The sequence below is a fragment of the Artemia sp. Qi Xiang Cuo genome, chromosome 1 (genome assembly GCF_049724085.1).
Source record: "Artemia sp. Qi Xiang Cuo chromosome 1, ASM4972408v1, whole genome shotgun sequence".
Classification (NCBI taxonomy): Eukaryota; Metazoa; Arthropoda; class Branchiopoda; order Anostraca; family Artemiidae; genus Artemia; species Artemia sp. Qi Xiang Cuo.
The window spans coordinates 54,180,707-54,192,920 of NC_142794.1; the positions used below are offsets into that span (position 1 = coordinate 54,180,707).

The 12,214-nt window shown below is 38.3% G+C and overlaps 1 protein-coding gene across 1 annotated transcript in view; it reads right to left on the reverse strand.

Moving 5' to 3' along the window:
• Positions 1-1,002: 1,002 nt before the first annotated feature.
• LOC148956484 (U3 small nucleolar RNA-associated protein 14 homolog A) overlaps positions 1,003-12,214 on the reverse strand; it is a 50,840-nt gene continuing 39,628 nt past the window's right edge. The window contains exons 7-9 of the mRNA XM_089108319.1: positions 4,126-4,297; positions 1,624-1,840; positions 1,003-1,241 (exon numbers count right to left, since the gene is read on the reverse strand). Of these exons, the coding sequence (XP_088964445.1) occupies positions 1,017-1,241; positions 1,624-1,840; positions 4,126-4,297 (614 nt within the window). The 3' untranslated portion in view covers positions 1,003-1,016. The remainder of the gene's footprint in view (positions 1,242-1,623; positions 1,841-4,125; positions 4,298-12,214) is intronic.

Sequence of the window (12,214 nt, forward strand, 5' to 3'; positions counted from 1 at the left end):
CACTTCCCCTTAGCCTTATATTGTGGAATACCCTTAGCCTTAGCAATAGTACTATTAGTAGTAGTAGTCGTAGTATGCACAGTGACTTCTCATTAGTTCAAAATCCCCTCAGTGTTTTGGAACCTAAGGTTTAGCCGTAGCGTCTACATCTGTGATAAATAGTTATATAATAACCGACATAGCAGTAGAACACAAAAACCAACCTGTGTAAAAAATTACCCTGGGATTTTTAACAAAATATCGGTTTATACTCGCTTGCCACACTCGTAATAAAGGAGCCTTATGTCAAACTGCTCCTCCTCTTTCGGGTTTTAGTAAATACAGAGGCGAGGCAGAAAGTCAGTATGCAATTCTAGTGTGGCTTTGTTGGGAGTACGAACCAAGAATAGTCCGAGGCAAGGGATGTACGATCGCTGTAATATCTTATTTTAAGAAATTTGTCTCTTTTCAGCATCAATCCTTAGACTTTCTAGCCTTGACGAATACTAATTTAATAGCAATGCCTTCTAATGGCACTATAGCTGAGTCCTATCGCACCAAATGATGTTATTTCAAGTTTCAAAGTCATATGACTGTGGCCACCAAAGTATAATCACCTACGGAACAAGTACTGACAAAGTTCTCCAAAAGTAACCCCGCGCACTTCAGCGCCTCTAGACGCAAAATTTTGTACTACTTAATCACTCCGAGCCAAAGTACTGTGCTCCCAGCCAATAAACTATGCTAAAATGTGATTCAGGCAACGAGTGACCGGGAAAGCTGTATTGAATTGTGTAACTACGCTATTTAGTTGCCAGGTTCGCATATGTATACAAAGGGTCACTTTTTTTGTGTGGAGAGGATAGGTTTTTGTCAGTACTTGTTCCGTAGGTGATTATACTTTGGTGGCCACATAGTGAGCGTTAAAACAATAGGTTAAAACTATTTAACCACTGCGTCACAAATGATATTGCTGACTTCACTGTCAAGAAACTTTTGAAAAAGTAAATGTCTAAAGAGCAATTAACAATATAGCTTTATTCTAATTCATTACTAAAGTCAATACCCTTCTTTTTCACTTTTGTGTTCTTTGGTAAAGACCGTTCGTCCATTGGCTTGATGACACTTCCCAGTTTTGTTACAACCTTGGGCTCAATCAGTTTCTTATGAGCTGTCTCAGGAACAAAAGTTCTGGTGATCGGTGCTCGAATACTGGATTCAAAATCTTCAACGTTAGTATACGGGAAGGGTAGCTCGCTTACCTATAAAGCATACACATTTCCATAATTTCAAGTAATTCAAAGAGGATGGGAAGAAAAGAGGAAGCGATAGAGAAACAAAGAGATAACAAAATAAAGGGCGGAGAGAGAGAGAGAGAGAGAGAGAGAGAGAGAGAGAGAGAGAGAGAGAGAGAGAGAGAGAGAGAGAGAGAGAGAGAGAGAGAGAGAGAGAGAGAGAGAGAGAGATATTCTTAAAAATCCAAGATCCAATCTTGGCTCCTATTGAAGCTTATAAGGACTTTTCTCATGAGGTAAGCACGTATTTGGAATTGGAATGGATAAACATTAATTTGATATAGCTCGAAAGAGAGAGACGACACGTAAACAGATACAAGCACAAAAAAGAAGAAGAGAGCTTATTTACCTGGTGTGAACGAACACTATCATTCTTCTCTTCGTTAATTATTAGGTTTCCTGTATTGTGATCCTTCCTTGGAGGAGCAGGAGGGGCTTTGATCATGTAACGTTTCCGCTTCCGTTGGTTGATCTTTATACCCTTGCCTCCCCAATTCCCCCAGCCAGGAAGAAATAAATCAATATTCTTTGATTTTGAAGAGCTTAGAGCATCCTTTTTTTCCTCGCTAGAAACGAAAATATCTTAATTACTATCATATATGTAAACTTCAATCTATTAAAGCAGGAGGCTGATCATTTTTTCAAAAACCAATTTACTTTAGAAGGTAATAAATTAATCATCAGCTATCAAAAGCATCTTCGGAAAAAGTGAAAAAAATTGTCAAGGCCAGTGTCAATCCCAGCATTTCCCAATAAAAGAAATTTATTTACTTTATAAGTAAAACAAAAAGACAAAGCTTAAGGAGGAAGATACTTTTTCTGCACCTTGACCTCGAACAAAAATTAGAAAATGCCGGGTTCTCGCGCAATTAAATTATAACCAAGTCAACTTATTGCTATCGATCCACAACACTTAAATGCAGACGATTAGTTGAAGCTCTTTGAAATTGCTAAAAATTTGCACAACCAACTGTTACTAGATACAATGTAGAGTTCCAAATTTCAATGAAATTAAAGCATTCTTTCAACAAATAACTGATTCAAAAATAAATTAAAGAAAGTCCATTATTCTTTTAATTACCTAACCTTTTTGAGTTTTATTTGGATAGCAGGCAAGTTTAATACCTTTCGTAGGCAGCGGAACAGCTCTAGCCTATAGTACAACAGTGAAATCCAGGAAACAACGTATTATTAGTTTTTTTCCAAGGTACTTCGCATAAAAGGAGTTGTCATAGAAACTTTGAAAGTGATGCTCATTCGATTGGAAATTGAAAGTTTTAATGCCTTTTTCAAGAGTCAAAGGTGATTGAAGGGCAGCCAGTCCGCTTCCACGCTAACATCAATTCCTCGCACATCCATATCTAAAGTAAGTTTTTGATAGCCATTTTGTTCAGCATAGTAGAAAGCTCCGGTAACTAAGTTTTTTGGGATGTCAGCCCCCCCCCTCCCAGTATCCGTTGGGGCAAGGACTTAGGTTTTGCAATTCGCCTATTGTTTACATATAATATTTGTTATTGAGAAAGGTGGGCACGTTTGACCTTTAGTGTCCAAAAAACAATTGGCGTTCAGGTGAACCTAAAAGAGAATATTTAGAAGAGCGTTGAACTAAATCAAAACATGTATGTGCATACGGTTGTCAAAAAGGCGTAACTCAGGAATGACTGCGTGTATTAATTTGGAACTTAAAGAAATTGACAAGGAGGATAATCAACCATAGGCAGCGCCATCCCATTCGCTCTACAATGCCGATCAATTCCCCAAACATATCCAATCAAAATATACTTTTTAATTTGCTAACAGAAAATGAGCTTTGAAAATTGATTTTAGTAATGAAATAAGTGGACAGTTCAAATTTTTGCGGATAAAGATTCGGATTGTTCAAGTAGATAATTTACGGCTATCTGTGTCGACCTTGTAAAATCAGCAGAAGTGAACAAGCACACTTACTTATCATGTCCTAGACTTGTCTGTTTAAGAGGCCTCTACACTAGCCATAGTACTTGAAATGATACGGTCATCGATATGTCATGGCTCAAGCCATCCCTTATATATTGCCATTAAAAGAGAGGCTTTTACATTTAATACTTTTTCGTTTGACAATCTGGATTTCAGTTTAGATCGTCTGAATTTTTTAATGGACGAAAGTTGGAGCGACAAAACACGAGTATTTACACACATTTAAGTTATAATATGGATTAATTTAAGTATTTAAAAGCTAAAAAAAACTTTAAACTTAGTAGGGCTTTATTTATTTATTTTTTTTTATTCTGCAAAAGAAGAAAATCAGAGACGTACAAAATGGCATTACAAAATAAAGAGACAAGGGGCCACGGATTTTTGAAAATACAAACTGACAAAAAAACAAAACACACACACAAAATATCCCACAACAATAAAGCTAGGCTATATTTGGCAATCCCCAAAATCTGAGAAATTGACAGTTTGGCTCAGAAGAAGTACAGTCAGACCAGGAACCTCAACGTAGATCCACATCTCGGACAACCTGCCGAAAGAGAGGAAAAAGTGCACTTTAAAGCCAATGTTGTTTATATGTTATAAAGATACTCAGACGAATTTCAGTGAGGGGAGGGGTCTCCTCCCCCTTGAATGCAGGTGTGGATACGGACAGGAATTTCTTATATTATTTATCCTTTGTTGTGAGAAAAGTAATAGAAGTAATTACCTGCAGTATGGCGGGTGTTGTGTGTTTTATTTCTCAGAATCCGTCCACCCCTCCCCTCTAACTACGCCAATAGATAAAACTACAGGAATGTATATAACCTCAAAAGCGTATTATTTGACATGTGTTAATCCCAGGAAAAGTCAGTTTAGAAAAGATTATATACACTACCTAAACTCGGCAATGACATCATCGTCTGCAAATGCTTCAGCAATAGTCATTCGTTGATCACCCATATCAACTTCCTCCTCGTCTTCTCCATCTTCCAGACTTAAATTCACTGAGGATTTAATCTTTTTAGACTCAATGACTATGAACTTGCTTGGGTCTATTTCAACTGGTCCTAGAAAAAGAAAGAAAATAATTTTTCTAATATTATTAGAAAAATACTACATTCTTACTTATAGGGATTGAGAGGGTCAAAACCAGTACTCTTCCCATCTGCAGATCCAAGCATAAAGCAAATCAATTTAGGAAATTACTTCAATAGCAATAAAAACGTAAAAAGGCAATGCCACGTTGGTGAAATATAATTATATGAGGTATTTTACTATAGAGGTTACTATTTTTAATTTTTACGCAAGCCTCCGTTGTCCTCCTAAAGAGGCATTCGCCCCACCCCTAAAAAATCGATAGCTTCTGTCTGCTTGTAGTTTTATTGAGAAAAATTTTCGTTGTCGAGAAAGGTACTTCCAGTAGCTCTTAAAGAGGGGGATTTGAATTAGTTTTCAGACGCAGTTACACAGCACATTATCAGACTTATCAATCACCAAAGCAAATCTTCAAACCTTATTACAGACACACATTAACAAGAGACTTTTTTTCACCCAATACTTGGGCTATTAAATGTCAAATTGTTTTACTTTACAGAATACACCATACAATTCAGGTAGTAAAAATTTAATAATAAAAAAAACAAAGAAAAAACACCACAGTCCATACTATTCATTTAGGTTTAATACCCCGAAAATCACCTGTTCTCTATTCAGTCAGATTCCACCAGGTTTAATTAATGAATAATAAGGAAATAAAAAAAACAACATAAAATACACTGCCCTGGGACAAAACATAGGTAAGTGCATCCACAAGTTTCTTGATAACGCGAAAACCACAAGAGTTTCAGTTCCACAGCCTGGATGTGCTGTAAAAAGGAGAGATTTTGGTCCAGTAATTTACCCAGATGCCTCACAAAACCTATTCTGGCCGCCTGATATGGATGAAGAGCTCTAGCCGTTGAAAAGAATAGAAAACACGATTTGTCGATGTTTATAGCAAACAGATTTGTATCCATTCTATTCAACGTTGCCGCTGACCCATCGCCTATTCCGGATCTGATAAGAGCCGTGTCACCTGCACTTAAGATTCCATTTGTCAGTCATGACGAAGAGCCATATTTCCAAGACAAAATCAATAAATTCGTCCGAGACCTGGTTTCAGCAATATCACCACCAAGCCCTTTAAATGTGAGGGTCCTACCTTGCTGCTATGGCTCCAAATTCGGTTCTTCACTGAGACACGGAGATTATTGCACAGGATTGGGAGGGGGGTGGAATAATCCTGCCACAATAAAAATGAAAAGGTTTCAAGAGCCAATGCTCTACTACAGCGGCATAACGTTGCTCCCCTTGCCTATTAAACTGTTTGCCTTGACTCTCCTCAACAGGTGCTCCAACATGCTACGAGCAAAACCGAAGAAATAAAAAAGCGAGATTCATGCCCGGCCGTTCCACAAGCAAGTAGGTATTAACTCAGCGGCAAGTAATGGAACTTACGCGGGAGATTCGACAAAAGGCGTTCATAGCCTTGGTCAACTTCAAATCCGCTTTTGACTCTGTGGACAGGAAGTCACTGCGGTTCATACTCAGGACAACTGATCTGCCCCAGATGTACTGCTCTCTCTTCAGCAAACTATATGAACAAACGATAAGCTATGACAACGTCAACGGAAAGTCTAGCCACCTATTCGATGTTTGTGCAGGAGTTCGGTAATCATTTGCCGTTGCTCCCAAATTATTTAACATATATTTCTAGGCTCAGTCCTAGCAAATGCCTAAGAAACTAGGCCAACAGGACTTTAAAATGTAGAAGGACTCCACTGGCACGGCGGTATCAGCAACCCCAGTTTTTTAATCGTACGATGCACTTTCAATTTTCCTTGCAAGCAGAATAGCGTACGCTTATATGGTACGACCATCTCCACCGGAGAAACCCCTGTCGCATCGTTTAGGATTTAAAACCCGTGGCTAACGTGTGGAAACAACAGTATGGTTCGTCCAAGAATTAGATGGCCTGATAGCCTATATCAGTTCCTAAGCAAGGCAGAAATAAGTCCTGAAGATGTACCGGGGGCCGCCCAGGCCGGGTGTCCTGGAGGATGGTGTCTACTGTCTCGACGCTGGCACCAAAACGGTAGAGGAAAATAAACTCACAAACACTCAGACGTAAATTTCTTTAAAGACAATCCCAGTATTTTCTGGGTGTCGTCATGGCTGAGTTACAGGAAGCTATTGTAGTGTCATCTGTAAATACCAGCAGCTCACCAGGGTCGTTGTAATAATTTGAGTGCCTTCACCGCAGCAGCAGGCAGTACCGCGAAATCCTGAATTTGGATATAGAACACAACTTAGGGTCTCTCTAATGAACTAAAAATAACAGAGGACCTTGGATCAATCCCTGTGGCACACCAAAATTTACCACGACATCGTTAACAGATGTTCTCCCATGTATATGCATCAATTGCAAAAATAGGACCAGAACTATTTGAGTCCCTCTCCATTAACTCAAAGGTATCCAAATTTTACCTGGTAAAATTCCACAACATACACTGTCAATACTTTTTTAATATAAAGCAAAATAGCACCTGGCTTAAGTCACCGGTCAAGCGCTGTGTTGGTATATGAGCTATTTACCAACATAGTCATTCCGAACTGTCTCTGATGTCCGAACTGTCATTGGTTGAGCAATCCCTTCCCTTCAAGAAAAGAGTAAAATCGATTCTTCATAGAATATACCGGAAGAAATGAGATGGGTCATCTCAAAGACCTCCTTTATTGAGAGGTACTCTATTATATTTTCCTTTCTCAAAATCGATGTTTGTTTCCTTTTGTTCTTAAAGTGATTATCCTTCATTTGGCGATCGTTTTGTACATAGTATGGTTTACACTTTGATTCCCAAACCGTTCTCAGTTTCAGCTCAGATACCATTAATTCTTTAGTCTATTATGCCGAGAACCTCTCTGTCGCTAGTTTAGTTACATTACTCAATCTTCACAATTATTTATCTGGAAGGAGCAGGGATATTTGACCTTTAAATTTTCTTAGATTCTTTCGACTTTCTTATACTTTTTTTTTACATTTCTATCTTTTTTATCAGATCTGTTTTTTTTTTGTATATTTTCATACTGTTTACAGCTGTTTCGTTTTATTTTTGCCCCTCTCTGATTATGCTTCTAAGGCAGTGGAACTGTACAAATATACTGCAAATTGACAAAAAATACTATAGCGTAAATGGTGCTAGGCTTATTCCCGCAGCGAAAAATCTCCTTTGCACGTAAAATCGAGCAGCCATAGAAAGCATAACAAATAAAAATAATAGAAAAATTAGGAATTTCGGAATATTCTGCCTATATTCCCAAACTTAGGCATAATATGTGGTAAAGAACTGGCGTTGGCAACCTATAGCCTGCGGGTCACCGCGGGGTGACACGTAGAATATTCTATTTAGTTTTTATAATAACAACTAAAGTTTTATAACCTATGGTAATTATTTTCTTAAAACAATTTTTCTTTATCCACTAAAATACTGTTTTAAAATGAAAATGTCACTGTCTCTTTTTCATCCTTTTATACCCACACGTCCCTTTAATATTCACATTGTGGTTGATTTTGATCCAGAGACAAAAAATGCTGCTAACCCCGTGGTTAAATGTCTGTAGCCTATAAATATTATAACCGACACCAGTAGGTTATGGAATATATTTTCACGCCTTTCTTTTCTTTTAATTATTTTCTCCGTGTTTCTTGAGGTTCAGCAGGGTGAAATAAAAGTTAAAACTAGCACTGTAAGGGTGACATCAACCCCAAAGGCAAATTTATTAGACATTTCGGAGGTTTTTAACCACATAGATATCACGAAATTTTTATTCAATATCATAAGGGTTAGAGGAGAGCAGGATAGCAGAAAAGAAGCCGAGTGACGGCTAATGGCCCTCCAGTAGCTATCAGCCTTTAAAAAAGGCACTAGAACTTTCAGTTTCCAATGTAATTAGCCCCCTCCCAAGTTTTTATGATGGCCGCTTCTAGTTGAAGTGAGCAGAATTTTTTTTTGCACTTTTTTGCGCTGCCTTTTTGAGGGGAAGCAATGTTTTTGTTTATTTTCCTTCTGCATTGGGGTCCCCTCAGCCCAAGGTTTCATACAAGTTAAAGGTCAATCAGAAAAATTCGGCCCTCTGAGTCCCTTTTGTTCTCAAAGGGATCAATCCTTTGAATCATTTTTTGTACATTAGTCCCCTTGGCCCAGGGATTTAATGCTGTAAATTTTAAATTGATAGAAAAATTCTGCAGAAACAGGAAAAAATAAATAAAATAAAAATTTATAATTGAATACAATATGTATTCTACACCACATATGCTGCCTATATTTGGAATGGAAGTAGATTATTCCAAAATTACTTTTCTTTTCTTCATTATTTTTATTTGTCATACTTTCTCTGTCATATTTTCATGCGGAGGGGATTCTCCGGGGGAAATAACCAGGACCCCATCGTAAATTGAACTGAATTTATTTATCACCTGTTGCAAACACAATACCAAATGGAGTATAAGAAAAGAAAAAAAAACGAGAAAAGAGAAAGACGGAAATTATTAGGGCTGAAGCAAAAACAGACATTTAGCCCCAGGTTAGTCCTCGTTTCGAAAATTTTTTCCATAGGCAGCGCAATAGCGCTGCCTAAGTAAAGAACGATGTTGGCACAACGTATTATTTTTTTCTCCTTTAGACCAGGGCACTTCGTATCAAATGAGCTGTCGTAGAAACTTCGAAAAGGGCTCATTCGATTGGAAATTGGAGTGGCTAGTGCCCTTTTTAATAGCCGGAAGTGATTGGAAGGCAACTAACACCCCTTCCAAGCGCACCATTTCCCCTAACACATCCAGTCAAAAAAAATTTATATAGTAATTTTGTTCAACGTAGTTAAAAGATCTGAAAATTATGTTTTTGAGGAGGACACTCCCTCCAAAGCCCTCATGGCAAGGGTTGTAAGTTACACCTGGGGGGCATATAAGGTTTTCATAGAAAGCGTTGTCGTAGAAACTTCAAAAAGGGCTCATTTAATTGGAAATTCAAAGGGCTATTGGCCTTTTTAATAGTCGAAAGTGGTAAGAGGGCAACTAACCCCCCTCTCACGCCCACCTTTCCCCAAACATATCTAATCAAAATTTTGAGATAGACATTTTGTTCAACGTAGTTCCAAGGTCCGGAAATTATGTCTGAGGATGACATTTCCCCCATAGCCCTCAGGGCAAGGGTTGTAAGTTATGCCCTGGGAGCGTATAAGGTTTTTATAGAAAGATTTGTCGTAAAAACTTCGAAAAGGGCTCACTCGATTGGAAACTGAAAGGGCAAGCGCCCTCTTTAATAGTTGAAAGTAATTGGAGGGCAGCTAACCCCCTTCTCATGCCAACACTTCCCCCAAAAACATCCAATCAAAATTTTTAGATAGTAATTTTGTTTAACCTAGTTGAAGGTCCTGGCAATTAGGTCTTTGAAAAGGATAACCCCCTCAGAGCCCTCAGGGCAAGGGTTGTAAGTTATGCCCCGTGGGCACACAAGGGTTTCTATTGAAAACGTTGTCGTGGAAACTTCATAAAAAGCTCATTTGATAGGAAATTGGAAAAACTGGTGCCCTTTTTAATAGTTGAAAGTGATTGGAGAGCAACTAACACCCCTCTCACGGCCACCATTTCCCCAAACACATCGAATCAAAATTTTTAGATATGCATTTCGTTCAACGTAGTTGAAACTTTTGGAAATAATGTCTTTGAAGATGACAAATCCCCCAAACCCCCCTGGGCAAGGTTGTAAGTTATACCCTGGTGGCATATAAGGTTTTTATAGAAAGTGTTTTCGTAGAAACTTCAAAAAGGGCTCATTCGATTGGAAATTCAAAGGCCTAGTGACCCTTTTAATAATCGAAAGTGATTGGAGAGCAACTAAACTCCCTCTCACACCCATCATTTCCACAAGCACATCCAATCAAAATTTTGACACAGAAATTTTGTTCAACGTAGTTGAAAGGTGTGGAAATTATGTCTTTGAGGATGACAATCCCCCTACAGCCCTCACGGCAAGGGTTGCGAGTTATGCCCTATGTATTTTGGGGGGTCACTTCCGTTTCAACCTTCAATTCCCCAACCTTGTACATAGTCTATAGCTAAATTTTGTCTCAATAGAAAATTAGGTCTTTACCTGCGTTGTCGTAGAAACTTCAAAAAGGACTCATTCAATTGGGAATTGAGAGGGCCAGTGCCCTTATTAATAGTCAAAAGCGATCGGAGGGCGAATGCCCCCCCCTCCTCCCGCCCATCATTTCTCCAAACACTTCCGATCAACATTTCAATATAGCAATTTTGTTGAACGTAGTTGAAGGGTCCCGAAATTTTTTTTTTAGTATGACAGCCCCCTCACAGCCCTCAGGGCTAATGTTGTAAGTTATGTCCTGGGGGCATTTTATATTTTTTTATAAAAAGTGTTGTCGTAAAAACTTCAAAAAGGGATCATTCCATTGGAAACTGAGAGGACTAGTTCCTTTTTTATTTGTCGAAAGTGATCAGAGGGCAACCCCCCCCCCCCACGCCTATCATTTACCCAAGCACTTCCAATCAAATTTTGATATTGCCATTTCGTTCAACCTTCCAGAAAGGTCTGGACATTATGTCTTTGAGGATAAAAAATCCCCCCAGCCCTCAGAGCAAGGGCTGTAAGTTATACCCTTGGGGATATAGGGTTTTGATAGAGTGTGGTCATATAAACTTTGGAGGGGCTCATTGGATAGGTAATCAGACGCTCTAGTGCTTTTTTTAAGAGTCAAAGTGATCGGAGGGCAGCAACCTCCTCCCCCCACACACGTCGTAATGTCCCGAAATGCGTCTAATAGAAATTTTGAGATAGCAATTTTGTTGAACGTTGTTGAAGGGTCCCGAATTTTTTTTTTAGTATGACAGCCCCCTGACAGCCCTCAGGGCTAATGTTTTAAGTTATGTCCTGGGGGCATTTTATATTTTTTATAAAAAGTGTTGTCGTAAAAACTTCAAAAAGGGATCATTCCATTGGAAACTGAGAGGACTAGTTCCTTTTTTATTTGTCGAAAGTGATCAGAGGGCACCCCCCCCCACGCCTATCATTTACCCAAGCACTTCCAATCAAATTTTGATATTGCCATTTCGTTCAGCCTTCCAGAAAGGTCTGGAAATTATGTCTTTGAGGATAAAAAAATCCCCCCAGCCCTCAGAGCAAGGGCTGTAAGTTATACCCTTGGGCATATAGGGTTTTGATAGAGTGTGGTCATATAAACTTTGGAGGTGGCTCATTGGATAGGTAATCAGACGCTCTAGTGCTCTTTTTAAGAGTCAAAGTGATCGGAGGGCAGCTACCTCCTCCCCCCACACACGTCGTATTGTCCCGAAATGCGTCTAATAGAAATTTTGAGATAGCCATTCTATTCAAAATAGTCTAAATATCATATAACAAGGTTTTGGGGGTTGAAACAAACCCCAGAGATTAGGGACAAGGGTTGTAAGTTATGCCCTGGGGGTATTAAAGGTTTCTATGAAAGGGATGGCTGTTAACTTCAGAAGAGGCTCAGTCTTTCTCGCTTAAAAAGAGCATGTCAACATAAAACGAACAAAAATTAATTAAATACAATTTTTGCATGGACTAAGTTTTTCAAAAAAAGTGAAAAACTACATTAAACAAGAAACGAAGACAGGAAAAATCGTTTAATTTATATAGCACACAACAGCAACAATATTAGTGTTAATAAATATATGAAACACATTACCAACATAAATTAAAATAAGTGAAACTCAACAGGAGCAGAAAATTATCCGAGTAGGGTTCTAAACCCTATGCTTTCTAAAAGCCAGAATATAATTTGTACTTTACAAAAAAATTCTTTCAAATGTTTTCACTTTTACAACTTTAAGAAATCAAAAATTAGTTCAGATTTTAAGGAATAAAAACCAGCTAATGTATATTAAACTA